The sequence below is a fragment of the Ranitomeya imitator genome, chromosome 8 (assembly GCF_032444005.1).
Source record: "Ranitomeya imitator isolate aRanImi1 chromosome 8, aRanImi1.pri, whole genome shotgun sequence".
Lineage (NCBI taxonomy): Eukaryota > Metazoa > Chordata > Amphibia > Anura > Dendrobatidae > Ranitomeya > Ranitomeya imitator.
Genome location: NC_091289.1, coordinates 125,070,279 through 125,086,403, shown reverse-complemented (window position 1 = coordinate 125,086,403; position 16,125 = coordinate 125,070,279). Strand labels below are relative to the sequence as shown.

The window sequence follows — 16,125 nt, the reverse complement described above, 5'->3', positions numbered from 1 at the left end:
ATCATCCCCATCATCCTCCTTGTCCTCCTCCTCCTCCTCTTCGCCCGCTACCTCGTCCTGTACACTGCCCTGGCCAGACAATGGCTGACTGTCATCAAGGCTTTCCTCTTCCTCTGCTGCAGACGCCTGATCCTTTATGTGCGTCAAACTTTGCATCAGCAGACGCATTAGGGGGATGCTCATGCTTATTATGGCGTTGTCTGCACTAACCAGCCATGTGCATTCCTCAAAACACTGAAGGACTTGACACATGTCTTGTATCTTCGATCACTGCACACCTGACAACTCCATGTCTGCCATCCTACTGCCTGCCCGTGTATGTGTATCCTCCCACAAAAACATAACAGCCCGCCTCTGTTCGCACAGTCTCTGAAGCATGTGCAGTGTTGAGTTCCACCTTGTTGCAACGTCTATGATTAGGCGATGCTGGGGAAGGTTCAAAGAATGCTGATAGGTCTGCATACGGCTGGAGTGTACGGGCGAACGGCGGATATGTGAGCAAAGTCCACGCACTTTGAGGAGCAGGTCGGATAACCCCGGATAACGTTTCAGGAAGCACTGCACCACCAGGTTTAAGGTGTGAGCCAGGCAAGGAATGTGTTTCAGTTGGGAAAGGGAGATGGCAGCCATGAATTTCCTTCCGTTATCACTCACTACCTTGCCTGGCTCAAGATCTACAGTGCCCAGCCACGACTGCGTTTCTTTCTGCAAGAACTCGGACAGAACTTCCGCGGTGTGTCTGTTGTCGCCCAAACACTTCATAGCCAATACAGCCTGCTGACGTTTGCCAGTAGCTGCCCCATAATGGGAGACCTGGTGTGCAACAGTGGCAGCTGCGGATAAATTGGTTGTGCAACTGCGGTCTGTGGACGAGCTCTCGCTTCTGCAGGAGGACGAGGAGGAGGAGGAGGGGGTGCGAACGGCTACAGCCAACTGTTTCCTAGACCGTGGGCTAGGCAGAACTGTCCCAAAATTGCTGTCCCCTGTGGACCCTGCTTCCACCACATTCACCCAGTGTGCCGTGATGGACACGTAACGTCCCTGGCCATGCCTACTGGTCCATGCATCTGTTGTCAGGTGCACCTTTGTGCTCACAGATTGCCTGAGTGCATGGACGATGCGCTCTTTAACATGCTGGTGGAGGGCTGGGACGGCTTTTCTGGAAAAGAAGTGTCGGCTGGGTAGCTCATAGTGTGGTACAGCATAGTCCATCAGGGCTTTGAAAGCTTCGCTTTCAACTAACCGGTAGGGCATCATCTCTAACGAGATTAGTCTAGCTATGTGGGCGTTCAAACCCTGTGTACGCGGATGCGAGGCTAAGTACTTCCTTTTTCTGACCATAGTCTCATGTAGGGTGAGCTGGACTGGAGAGCTGGAGATCATGGAACTAGCGGGGGTGCCGGTGGACATGGCAGACTGAGAGACGGTGGGAGATGGTATTGTTGCCGCCGGTGCCCTAGATGCAGTGTTTCCTACTATGAAACTGGTGATTCCCCGACCCTGACTGCTTTGGCCTGGCAAAGAAACATGCACATATACTGCAGGTGGTGCGGAAAATGGTGACCCTACACTGCCGGAAGGGATGTTGCGTTGCTGACTAGCTTCATTGGCCGAGGGTGCTACAACCTTAAGGGACGTTTGGTAGTTAGTCCAGGCTTGCAAATGCATGGTGGTTAAATGTCTATGCATGCAACTTGTATTGAGACTTTTCAGATTCTGCCCTCTGCTTAAGGTAGTTGAACATTTTTGACAGATGACTTTGCGCTGATCAATTGGATGTTGTTTAAAAAAATGCCAGACTGCACTCTTTCGAGCATCGGATCCCTTTTCAGGCATTGCAGACTGACCTTTAACCGGATGGCCACGCTGTCCTCCAACAGGTTTTGGCTTTGCCACGCGTTTTGTCCCATCTACGGGCCCGGCAGATGGAACCTGTTGCGATGTTGATGCCTGCTGCGGCCCCTCCTCCTCCGCTTCAGAACTACTGCCGCCTGCACCCTGTTCCCCCAATGGCTGCCAATCGGGGTCAACAACTGGGTCATCTATAACCTCCTCTTCTAGCTCGTGCGCAACTTCGTCTGTGTCACCGTGTAAGTCGGTGGTAGAGCGTTCGTGACGGGGCAACATAGTCTCATCAGGGTCTGATTCTGGATCAGTACCCTGCGAGGGCAATGTTGTGGTCTGAGTCAAAGGACCAGCATAGTAGTCTGGCTGTGGCTGTGCATCAGTGCACTCCATGTCAGATTCAACTTGTAATGGGCATGGCCTGTTAACTGCTTCACTTTCTAAGCCAGGGACGGTATGTGTAAAGAGCTCCATGGAGTAACCCGTTGTGTCGCCTGCTGCATCCTTCTCTGTTGTTGTTTTTGCTGAAGAGGACAAGGAAGCGACTTCTCCCTGACCGTGAACATCCACTAACGACGCGCTGCTTTTACATTTACCAGTTTCAAAAGAGGAGGCAAAAGAGCTAGAGGCTGAGTCAGCAAGATAAGCCAAAACTTGCTTTTGCTGCTCCGGCTTTAAAAGCGGTTTTCCTACTCCCAGAAAAGGGAGCGTTCGAGGCCTTGTGTAGCCAGACGACGAACCTGGCTCCACAGCTCCAGACTTAGGTACAATATTTTTTTTCCCACGACCACCTGATGCTCCACCACTACCACTACCCTCATTACCAGCTGACAATGAACGCCCCTGGCCACGACCTCTTCCACCAGACTTCCTCATTGTTTTAAAAACGTAACCAAACTAACGGTATTTGTTGCTGTCAAACAACTTACATGGTGAGCTATAACTTCAGTATGATTTAGATACCCCTTTACAGGTGGGTGAGACCGCAAGGAAAATCAGGCAGAATGTTACACACTCAGTTTTTGGTGGCACCAAATGAGAGAGATGCCACACACGCAGGACTGTCACTGAAGCACAAATGTAAATATTAATCTCCCACTGTTTTTTTTTTCAGGGAGAATTTATAAAACCAAAAAAAAAAAAAAAATAAATAGGCTTTCTATGGCCCACTATTTGAGAGATGGCACGCTTAGGACTGGCACACAAGCCCAAAGGCCAATATTAATCTCGCACTGTTTTTTTTTTTTCAGGGAGAATTTATAAAACCAAAAAAAAAAATAAATAAATAGGCTTTCTATGGCCCACTATTTGAGAGATGGCACGCTTAGGACTGGCACACAAGCCCAAAGGCCAATATTAATCTCCCACTGTTTTTTTTTTTCAGGGAGAATTTATAAAACCAAAAAAAAAAAAATAGGCTTTCTATGGCACACTATTTGTGAGAGAGAGTGCACGCTTAGGACTGGCACACAAGCCCAAAGGCCGATATTAATCTCCCACTGTTTTTTTTTTCAGGGGAAATTTATAAACCAAAAAAAAATAAATAAATAGGCTTTCTATGGCACACTATTTGACAGAGAGATGGCACGCTCAGGACTGGCACACAAGCCCAAAGGCCAATATTAATCTCCCACTGTTTTTTTTTTCAGGGAGAATTTATAAACCCAATAAAAAAAATAAATAGGCTTTCTATGGCCCACTATTTGTGAGAGAGATGGCACGCTTAGGACTGGCACACAAGCCCAAAGGCCAATATTAATCTCCCACTGTTTTTTTTTTTCAGGGGAAATTTATAAACCCAATAAAAAAAAAAAATAGGCTTTCTATGGCCCACTATTTGTGAGAGAGATGGCACGCTTAGGACTGGCACACAAGCCGAAAGGCCAATATTAATCTCCCACTGTTTTTTTTTTTCAGGGAGAATTTATAAAACCCCCCCAAAAAAAACAGAAAAAAAAATTAGGCTTTCTATGGCACACTATGTGAGATGGCACACACAGGGATGGCACTCGAGCAGAAATGCCAATCTTAATCTCCCACAGCTTTTTTTTTAGGGAGAATTAAAAAAAAAAAAAAAAAAAAAAAAAACAGGGACTGTCCTACAATTACTATCTCCCTGCAGTAATCTCAGCCAGGTATGGCAGGCAGCAATAAGGAGTGGACTGCTGCACAAATGAAATAAAAAGTGTGGACAAACAAACAAGATAGCTGTGCAGAAAGGAAGGAACAACAGGATTTGTGCTTTGAAAAAAGCAGTTGGTTTGCACAGCGGCGTACACACAGCAATGCAGCTATCAGGGAGCCTTCTAGGGCAGCCCAATGAGCTACAGCGCTGAGGAAAAAAAAATGTAGCTTCCACTGTCCCTGCAAACAAAGGTGGTGTTGGACAGTGGAAATCGCTACAGCACAAGCGGTTTGGTGGTTAATGGACCCTGCCTAACACTTTCCCTGCTTCTGAAGAAGCGGCAGCAACCTCTCCCTAAGCTCAGATCAGCAGCAGTAACATGGCGGTCGGCGGGAACGCCCCTTTATAGCCCCTGTGACGCCGCAGACAGCAAGCCAATCACTGCAATGCCCTTCTCTAAGATGGTGGGGACCAGGACCTATGTCATCACGCTGCCCACACTCTGCGTCCACCTTCATTGGCTGAGAAATGGCGCTTTTCGCGTCATTGAAACGCGACTTTGGCGCGAAAGTCGCGTACCGCATTGCCGACCCCGCACAGGGGTCGGGTCGGGTTTCATGAAACCCGACTTTGCGAAAAGTCGGCGACTTTTGAAAATGAACGATCCGTTTCGCTCAACCCTAGTTATAATTTTTCCCTCATTAGTATTTTTTTGCATTAGGTAAATTTTCTATTGAAATTCAGCACGGAGCTGTGCTCTTCTGACTCCGTACAGTTTACATGGGTCTGCCACTAGGGCTGCAAACAGCTGATCAGTAGAGATCTATGTAACTGTAAATAGAAAGCCACTCATACACAATAGATGGTATAAGGGATGGTTTGGCAAATCATTGGACCAACAGACATCTCTCCTGACTCTTCCATGCACACATACGCAGGATGTGCTCTCTACGAGAGATCCACGGCCAGACTCCTCAGGTAGCAGCTTATCTCACTAAAAGCAAAAGGATAAACAGTTCAAAATCAGACATGATGGATCCTTATCTCTTCCAACATCATCTGTTGGTGGAGAGAAAAGAAGCCTCCATAAATATTAGACTGTTAACTGAGCCCATCGATATCGGCAGGTTAGGCCTTCGTGAATTTAATGTGTATAGGATGGTCATTGCTGTGGCCAAAACTTTAGGACTATTTGTAGGATTTGGAGTAAAGAAGAAATTGGATCATTATCAAGAGAAAATAATGAAAAAAAAATTATGGTCCTTAACACCAAAATGTTGCTGTTTTCATAAAAAAAGCCAAGGGTTAAATAGTTAAAAGGGTTGTCCCCTAATAGAACAACCCTTTCTCAATCTGAATGTTTGCCCCCTTTAATATTAAAACACCTATACTCACCTCCCATGGCGGCGCCGTTCCAGCGGTGTCAGCACTCGTTTTTCCACGGCTCATGTGAGGTTGTTATGTCACTTGACTCCGGTGCCCAATCAGCACTGGCATCACTTTCCCGGCCATACAAAGCTTTGCATGAGGACCATGAGTTCTACTAGCAAAATAATGTTGTTAAGTTATATGGAACTAATTCAATCATTCAGATGATATATTTTAAAGGAAAGTTACCAACAGTAAATAACCTATTGCTTTAATCAGGTTTTTGTGCTGCATGTACAGTACTGTATGCACTTACGCATAACCCAGAGAGGGGTAGTGAGTCCCAAATAGCACTAGCATAAAGCAGAGATGAATAATCATGAAGTGCAGGACAGGGAAAAGTTAATCAAAATAATAAAAAACTTTTATTGTAGCATAGTAACATAGTAACATGGCCGTCAAGATCAACGGGGCTCATCTGCCAAACATGCCCAACGCGCATTTCATAAATGCTTCATCATGGGTGGTTGGTAGTGGTAACAAGGTATATAATATTATATATAAATGAATATAATAGTATGGTTGTATGACCTGGGGGGATAATTAAAAATAACAATGACATGCCACCCATGAATAGGGAAGACAATTTCATAAATTTATTCATACAGATTCAATAAAAAGTTCAAGGATAACAAAATAATTAAACATAAAGACACATGATATGGGGTTGGAGATCACTCCAGGCCACATGTTCACATGTTGCTTGTGATACTTTGAGCAGCCTGTGCTTTCTAAACGTGCTACCATGGCTTGCAACATCTCTGGGCTTGTCTCCCATTGAGCTCATTGCAAAACGAGCTGCCAGCAGCAGAACTTGATTATTTGGGTCCACAACTAAATTCCAAATAGCAGAACATTCCTCGGATAACCATTAATAATCTCATCAATAGCAGGATAGCCTACTGTATTCTCACCCATCCCTTGTAGATTGTGAGCCCTCGCGGGCAGGGTCCTCTCTCCTCCTGTACTAGTTGTGACTTGTATTGTTTAAGATTATTGTACTTGTTTTTATGTATACCCCTCCTCACATGTAAAGTGCCATGGAATAAATGGCGTATAATAATAAATAATAATAATAATAATAATAGTAAGTATGTGTATTTCTGCATGTGGTGCTCATACTCAATATTGAATAAATTGAGATGCCCTGAAATTTTTTCTTTCATTTTTCCATAAATTTCATATCTTTACCATGTCTTTTGATCCTGTGATTTCCTTAATGTCACTATTTTTCCTTCTTTGTATTGCAATGTAAACATAACCCCTTCAGTTAAGATCTCAATGGCAGAAGTGTTTATTTTTTAATTTATTTTGACAACTAATCTTCTCTCAGATATAATGAAAGGACTGTTATTATTATTATTATTATTATTATTATTACACTGTTCATAGTGCCCAACACAAACAATAAGGAAAAGTACATTTTTCAATTGCCCGATCTAGTGACCTTCCATAATAATAACAGCCATATAAATAAAAGGGACTGCTCCACAATAACCACCTAAATAAAATTAGACTACCACCCATAATATTCACTTTTTATTTAAATATTTAACAGAATTTACCTTCACAAAAGGACAAGGAAAGGTCTTTAGGAGAATCAAAAATTTGCCAGTATTTGGAGTTTGTCTATAAAAATGTTATATGTCACCATGTATAGATGAAGTCAAATTAACACAGCATAGTAATAAATTAGCCAAATTGATCTATATCAAAGTGACCATGTAAATATCATTTGTAATGATTAGTACCTTATTAGGATGCTATAGATAGTGGGTTGTTATCTGTATTGTTCCAAGGATGTAATCACTCACCGCTGGGCTGCCACAGCATGCCCCTGAGGAAATGGATTTGCAAAACACATGTCTCTTCTTTTTTGTCGAATTGTTCCCCAGGAAAAGACTTTAATGTGTCCACTTGGTCTCTTGGTAAGGCCGGTTTCACACGTCAGTGGCTCCGGTACGTGAGGTGACAGTTTCCTCACGTACCGGAGACACTGACTCACGTAGACACATTGAAATCAATGTGCCTCTGCACATGTCAGTGTGTTTTCATAGACCGTCTGTCCGTGTGCAAAACACAGAGACATATCAGTGTTCGTGGGAGCGCACCGATTACACGGACCCATTAAAGTCAATGGGTCCGTGTAAAACACGTACCACACACGGACACTGTCCGTGTGCAGTCCATCGTGTCGTGCAGGAGACAGCGCTAAAGTAAGCGCTGTCCCCCCAGCATGGTGCTGAAGCCGCCATTCATATCATCTCTCCAGCAGCGTTCGCTGTAGAGAAGATATGAAAAATCCTTTTTTTTTTCGTGTTTAAAATAAAGATCCCTGTCCCCATCCCCCTCCCACCCACTGTGCGCCCGGCCGCTGTTAATAAAATACTCACCTGGCTCCCTCGCAGCGTCCTCTCAGCGCCAGCTTCTCCTGTTTGAGCGGTCACGTGGTGCCGCCGATTACAGTCATGAATATGCGGCTCCACCTCCCATAGGGGTGGAGCCGCATATTCATGACTGTAATGGGCGGCACCACGTGACCGCTCATACAGGAGAAGGTGCGGCGCGGAGAGGACGCTTCAAGGGAGCCGGGTGAGTATTTTAGTAACAGCAGCCGGGTGCACAGGGGGTGGGAGGGGGGAGGGGACAGAGATCTTTATTTTAAACACGAAAAAAAAAAGGATTTTTCATATCTTCTCTACAACAAACGCTGCTGGAGAGAAGATATGAATGGCGGCTTCAGCACCAGATGCAGGGGACAGTGCTTACTTGTAGCACTGTCTCCTGCACGGTCCGTGTGGTACCCAGTTGGCACACGGGCGGCACACGGCTGCCGCACGTGTGCCACACTGATGTTCACAGTAAGCACACGGACACATGGACACGGATAATTCCGGTACCGATTTTTCCGGTACCGGAATTATCTGGATGTGTGAGACTGGCCTAATGGATAGTATGCGTGTAAGAACATCGGACTTGTGAATGGGACCTCAATCCAAACCATTAACTAATAGGAGAATGACGAATAAGGCTGTAGTGCTTGTCGTTATTCTAGTAGCTTAATGAGATTGTTCTAGATGCATGTATCTTGGCTGTACCAATAACTCTAGGTGCAAAGGACTTGGCCTCCCCAAATGGTGACTCTTAAAAAAAGATTACTTAAAATAAAATTCTCTGTATATAAAGTTATCATATGACACTGCTGCTGATATGCCCGGACTAAATCTTACCCACATACTGTTATAAAACAAAATACACTACACTAACCACTACTACTACTAATACCACTATACTAGGACCAAATAATATTGCCACACCATGACATCTACCATTACCACTCTATGGTGAATAAATAATACTACTACAGAACAAAACACATTGCACAAATATTACCAATAATAATACTGAGCGACTAAATTATGCCACCAAATTATTACTGAGCATTTTACTGCAGTTTTTCCCCACTGAGATCAAAATAGTTTAGCAGCAAATTAATAGAAAATCCAACAAATACACAAAGAAAATGTGAAACTTCAGCTGTAAATTTCTGGCAATAATACCTTTTTCATGTATAAAAAAATCTGTACGTGAACATATCCGTAGCGTGAAATTGTGACAAATTCCTGTAATCAGCCTCTCACCTCCTACATTAAGCTACTCTAAGATTCAATAGCAAAAAACAGTTGTTAGATTCCCTTTAAAATGAAAATGATCCTTGTGTGCCTTTTGAAGTCTATACTGTCCCTTCAAGTAATAATGCCCTTTGAGTTCTCTCTTCGATAAATAATTCCAAGTAATAATGCCCCTTTACTAGACTCTTAAGATAATAATGCACACTCAAATTAATATTGCTCTCTGAGCGCCCCCTCAAGAAAAAATATGCTCTGAGTGCTCCCTCAAGTAATACAGCATATTGAGTGATCCCTTCAAGTATTAATGCCTCCTCAGTGCCCCTTTAAATAGTAATAATGTCATCTTTTTGCTGCATGACCAGTAAAAAATAAAGCTTTTAGATACTTTTCATCTTAGAGATGCCGATATCATAGCGTCCTTCGACCTATGAGACAGAAAGTGATAGTACAGGAAGCTCGTAGCTAACGGAGCTACCACAAGATCCAGCTGTATCAGTGTTATGTTCACAAAGATGCAGTTCTAAGTGGGCCATCACAGGATCATTTGACAGTGCCTCAGAGAAGGACCTCAGAAATGTTGTACCTCTTGGAGTTTTGTTTCTGGTGTAGCAATGTCCTCTGCGTAGACCATGCTACGCCACTGGATATTATATTTCTGTCATCATTGTACTCTCTGATATGTTGATTTTGTGTCTATATAAATCTCTCATTTATGTTTGCATTCCAGTACCAACTAAAGTTGAGGGTATGGTTGTAAAAGTTGGACCAGCAAATAATGAAGTGAAAGTTGAATGTAGAGAACCTGCTCAAATTAATGGAGAAAAAGGAGTATTTGTACTTTTAGTAAATAATGTCGAAAAGGCTGAAAATGCAATTTGCCACTTTCTCAAAAAAGATCTGTCCTACCTGACAACATATTCATTTACGGTAAGAAAAATCATTTTACCATTAAAAATGTGAATAAAAAGATTGCCTTACCTAATAGCAGGTTATTTGCTCAACATATTAATCTACATTGGTAAAAATTATTAATATAGATGAAACATAGAGTAAGAATGATACACAGCATTTATCGCTCTCATTGAGGGCCTAAGTGTACATCATCAAGGACCCGATGGATACTGTATGTATTACTAGTGGATCTGAGTGATTATTGAACCCTTCTTTTGAAAAGAACACATGAGCGATATCATGAAGCTTGGTTCACACAAGTCGCTTACTTAGCAGCTTGGGTGGGAATGGGTACATGGATCGCCTCAGTCAGACGTCAGGTTTTTTTTTATGTCTGATAAAAATTGATCTTGTTTTTCAGTGACTTCACTTAGTGAGTCACTTATGAGAAAACAAAACAAAGTTTCTCCTCCTTCTCCTATTTATCTGTCAGTGAAAAACAGACAGCACTAGGATGGCATCCGGATTTCACTGACCCATATACTTGCACTGCTACTTTTGATCCGATACTCTGAACAATATCGGATATGTCTCTATGATTTTGCATGGACAAAACTGTCCGAGGAAAGAATTTAATATGTGAGCAACCACATAGACAGTCATAGGTACAAGTGCTATCCATGAAAAGAATGGATCGCACTCATACGTGAAAAACTGATGTGTGGATGAGGTCTAACGCTTACAAGTGGTTGTTTATGGGCTTATGAAAGAAAGAGGCCAAAATCAGGTGGCACAATACTTCTCCATGGGTAATGTTAACTTGCAGAAGAATTGCTGTCCATATTAGCAAGTAAGATAAGGGGATTGGCAGCAACATGTTCTTTTTGCCCTACAAGCTTGGTGGGACGAGCAAACCTTATACTGTCCTGTGAACATTAACATGGCCATGTGCATGAAGATTTACTTATGGAATATTGGTCAGATATTGGAAAATAAAGAGTAAAAGAACTTGTCTTCTGAAGCTTAAGGCCACGTGCACAAATTCAGTATTTGGTCAGTATTTTACCTCAGTATTTGGTCCGTTTTTTACCTCAGTATTGGTAAGGCAAAACCAGGAGTTGGTGAAAATTGCCGAATAGTTGTATGTGTTTCTATTATACTTTTCCTCTGATTGTTCCTTGCTTGGATTTGGCTTAAAAATACTGAGGTAAAAAACTGACAAAATACTGAGGTAAAATACTGACCAAATACTGAATTTGTGCACGTGGCCTTAAGCTTCAGAAGACAAGTTCTTTTACTCTTTATTTTCCAATATCTGACCATGGCTGAAGGATTTTTACAGGCAATTGTAATTCATATCTTTACGCTGATCTACAAATGTATATCGTTCCTTTTTGTATGCCATTGTGACTTTGTTATGATCTTTTGCCTCGGAAAAGAACCAAACTTACGGTAATCAGGCCCACCTTTCTTTATTCATATATAGAATCTTGTTACACAGAATCAAATCAGTTGTGAAAACTTACATTTTGCATTTACTTTGTAGATCTACTATAATAATAAAAAATATGTCGGACCGCCTGAAATAAGGGAAATAACAACAAGGTGTAAGTACATTGAAGAATCAATTTCTGAAGAGAGAACCTTTCACTATCTGAAATCTCCCTAAATGACCATTATGTGTGGATGGTTTATGTATCTGGATATGAGTAAATGCTGGGATAATGTTCTAATTATTATCCCTGGACTCACTTCCACTCTTTTTGAGTAATGACACAAATTGTGGTTGCTTTGCAAATTAATGAAGCATTTAACAGTCCTCTATGGTAATATCTAAGCTTAGGTGTCCAGGGAACATGTCACAATGCAAACCACAGACCATTTGTGGTCTTATAGCAGGAGATTGAAAGTCAGTTCAGAAGTGATATTTGCATCACTGGAATCTGTCACTACAACTATTTTTATATTCTTGGATTGTAGGTCAAAGCTGATAAACAATAAAACATTTTTCCACCCAAATGATAAGTAAATCTATTTTGCTGTGATTTTTAAAATAAAGGCATAAGACCGGGTTCACATTAGCATTCGTGGGCTCTGCGGAGGGCTGCGTACTTCCTCCGTTAAGCCCTACCTACTTCCGCATACTTCTGCATGCATCCTGCATACCTATCTTTAACATTGGGTATGCAGGACATGCGGATGTATGCGGATGCGCCGTTTTGACGTGCCCACCAACCGCACAAGAATGCAACTTGTTACATCCCCGTGTGGTCAGTGGGCGCGTCAAAACGACGCACCCGCATACATCCGCATATGTCCGCATGTCCTGCGTACCCAATGTTAAAGATAGGTACACAGGATGCATGCAGAAGTAGGCGGAACCAAAATGGAAAAAGTGTGAAGTAGGCGGAGCTTCACGGAGGAAGTATGCAGCCGTCCGCAAAGCCCCAGTATGCAAGTGTGAACTTAGCCTAACAGCAAAATTCTATATTACATGCATTCTTTACCTTTACACAGTGATGAACCCTTGCACTATTCTGCAGCACTGTATAGCAACCTTTGGCATTCCAGTGGGGCTGAATGCTCTTTTTAACACTTATAATATGTTGGCTACTAGGACAGTTGACTATACAGAGGTATATCTAGAAATTACTGGGACACATAGCAACATTTTGAATGCCTTTTGCTTTCCAGAGCAGATACCATCTCCATGCAAAAGTGAGGTTCATCATTCACACACTTGATTATGTCATTGGTAAAGCACCACTCCACCCTTTTTTGTTTTATTGCAGCGCTGAAGTGGTGCATCTAATATATGTTCCCTGCCTCTAGTATTAGACTTGGCTGCCGTCTTAAGTTCTTCCCAGTGCCTCTCCAGTCTCATGCCGCCATGTTGTGACTGCAACTTTTGACTGACTGGAAGTCAGAGGTAAAGGTCACAAGCTCTCAGGGTAAGTCTATGAGGACCTCGTTTTGGCTCTCAAAGACTCATATTTACTTGTGACTTCCGGCTCACCCATCAGACACTTGAGTGATCCGGCAAGTCACTAAGGCCAGAGTCACACTACAGCGAGATATGGCCGAGTTTCGCAGGTTAAAAACAAACTCTGGCACTGGCACTCTGGAGCGGAGCGTGCGGCTCCATGTAATGCTGTGCATTTGCACGCTCTGCTCTGGAGTGCCGGTGCCAGAGCTTGGTTTTAACCTGCAAGACTGGGCCGTATCTCGCTGTGTGTGATCCCGGCCTAACTGCAGACGACCGCCCAGAGCACTGCCAAGAACAGAAGAAAACATCAGCTGGTAAGTATATTACTGGGGTGAGGGAACATACATCAGTTGCACCACTCCAGCGATGCAATAAAAAAAAATCTGGTGCTTTAAATAAAATATGTACTGTGTCACATTTGTGCTCTCAAAGAATAGACTAGACCCCAAAATATATGCTAACCCCACAATAGAACCCCACAAAATTCAGATTTAATACTGGACTTCAAAATGTATTTTGACATCAAACCTGAGTGAAAGACATCAGAAGTGACCCCCAAAATTATTTTAGTCCCCTGATGCCTTAATATATCAGACTGCATTCAAAAATGTATTTAAACCCCAAACTAGACATCACAATGATTCAAAACCGCAAGCCAATCCAGACCCTTAACCCATTAACGACCAGAGGCCATTTTGGTTTTGCAGTTTAATTTTTTGCTCCCCTTCTTCCCAGAGCCATAACTAAGGCCATGTGCTCACAGAGCCACTGTCAAAATGGCCATGTGAGGGCTTTTTTTTGCGGGATGAGTAGTACTTTTTAAATACACCATTGGTTTTACCATATTGTGTACTCAAAAACAGGAAAAGAATTCCAAGTGTGGTAACATTGCAAAAAAAGTGCAATCCCACAATTTTTTTTTGCTAGGTTCACTAAATGCTAAAATTGATCTTTTATTATGATTCTCCAGGTCATTATGATTTCATAGGCACCAAACATGTCTAGGTTATTTTTTATCTAAGTGGTGAAAAAAAAAATCCAAACTTTGTTTAAAAAAAAATTGCGCCACTTCCCAATACCCGCAGCATTTCCATTTTTCTTGATCTCGGGTTGGGTGAGAGCTTATTTTTTGTGAAGCAAAAAGCTAGGCAAAGGCCCTGGACTGTTGAGTAGAATCCCACATTAGACAAGTATGGAATCATTTTCCTCTCCCAAAACTCCAGCAATTGGTCTCCTTAGACATTTTCAGATTGTTGTAAAAAAAGAAGGGGATACTACACAATGGTAGACATGGCTCTTTCCTAACGTTTTGATATGTCTAAATGTGTTAGTTTTTCCAAAAGAAATGGAAAAAGGTCCCATGTTCACCTAATCTATGTTCTATGTTGTCTTTGAATAAAATATGTGAAAAAGAGATTTCCAAATCATCGCATTCTTGTTTTATTTATTTTTTACACAGCATCCCAACTTTTTGGAAATTGGGAATGTACCTGCTTTTTTCGGACTATAAGATGTATTTTTTCTCCCAAAATTTTTTTTCGGGGAAAACGGGGAGTGCGTCTTATAGTCGGAAGGTACTTACAGTTATTGTGGTGGCAGCAGGAGTCGGGCGATTCTTCCGGTGGTCCGATGCTGCAGGGCGATGATTTTGCTCCCATCCCAGCCTGGTGAGGCTTGTGCGGCAGGTTCAGCGGTGCTTGGTGGTGTGCGGTGGTGCTGGGGCTCCGGCAGCATTTTGTGAAAGTCCAGAGGCCCCGCACTTCTATTGCCTCGATGCTGTGACCTCTGGAAAAATGGCCACTGGAGGCGGCAAATGCGCAGATTGTGATCTTGGCTCCAAGATCTGATCTCCTGAGATCTCGGGATGAGATCTTTATCTGCGCATGTGCCGCCTCCGGCAGCCATTTTCCCGGAGGCTACAGCATTGAGGCAACAGAAGTGGGCAGGCTTTGGGCTTTCACAAAATGTCACTGTAGCCCACCGCAAAACTAAGCACAATCGAACCTGCGCACCAGTCTGGGTCATATCGCCATACCACCAAACACCCCCTGTGACTCCGCTCCCCCAGCACTGCCGATCCTTCCCGGGTAAGCTGAATTCAAGACTGTAAGATGGACCCCTATTTGACGCATTCATTGTTTTTCCTCATTTTCCTTCTGAAAATTTGATGCGCGTCTTATGGTCTGCTGCGTCTTATAATCCGAAAAATAAGGTATTTTACTAATTTACAACCCTCAGCATTTTTCCATTGTTTATTTTGCGTCTTACAGATAACGATAAAGCCCTCATTGGATTCTTGGCTTTTTTCATAATTATCACTTGCCTGGCCCTGATCCTTGTTATGTATAAAATCTACAAACTGCAGAAAAGATCTTCATGGTAATGTGGAAACTTATTTTATAATCATACACACAGTTTGGTATAATTCATCATGCACTTTAAATATATATCTAACTGGAACCCTCACCTACTATGGACCATTTATGCTTTGTGGCAGAAGGACTTTTGACTTCCTCAGGCACCAGAACCCTCTTCAGACAATATTAGGAAGATAACCCTGAATATAATTTATATATCTACCCAAAACATTGCCACCCTCTATCCCTTTATAGTTTGGGCCCTTTTCATGTTATTTGGTTTTGTCGGTCATCGTTTCTAAGTGCAGTATGCACAAATTGAGAAAAAAGTTTATGTGCAAAGTTGATTTACTGTTACTGCTATATATTAAAATGCATAAAAAATAGTCAAAGAGGTGTACATACCATTCAGACACAAGTCAAGTCTGTATATGAATCTATAGCTGTGCTATGTGCCATCATCGTTATCAAATTTCGTGTTTTCAAGTTTACATGTTTTAGCGCTGCAGTGTGCTGCCTTATTTACTTAACTATATACGAGTTGGCGACTCTAGGTTCAGCACCTGTTCACACTTAGTCTATGTTTGGATGTGCCGGTCAGGTTTTTGAAATGTATCATCGTTATCACCATTAATTTATTAAACAGGCTTAGTAAAGGGACTTCAACATTCCTTCTAGTTGTGGTGTCCAAACAGGATCCCACTTCTTCACCCAATAGTAGAGAAATATCTGGCACTCTAAATTAATATTAAGCTTTGCGTAATTAAATTTACAATCCAGTATTACTGTGATAACTCAGTCCTTAAGTGGTCCTTCAGACGGTCGGATAGTAGACTAGAGTATGGTCAATCACCGCGATAC

At 42.4% G+C, this 16,125-nt stretch overlaps 1 protein-coding gene across 4 annotated transcripts in view; it reads left to right on the top strand.

Annotated features, from left to right (window-relative positions):
- The window catches only part of PTPRC (protein tyrosine phosphatase receptor type C), a 260,568-nt gene that overhangs the window by 186,029 nt on the left and 58,414 nt on the right, over positions 1–16,125 (top strand). For all 4 annotated transcript variants that reach the window (XM_069737345.1, XM_069737344.1, XM_069737343.1 and 1 more), the window contains 3 exons: positions 9,758–9,957; positions 11,468–11,528; positions 15,178–15,286. In XM_069737345.1, coding sequence (XP_069593446.1) covers positions 9,758–9,957; positions 11,468–11,528; positions 15,178–15,286 — 370 coding nt within the window. The remainder of the gene's footprint in view (positions 1–9,757; positions 9,958–11,467; positions 11,529–15,177; positions 15,287–16,125) is intronic.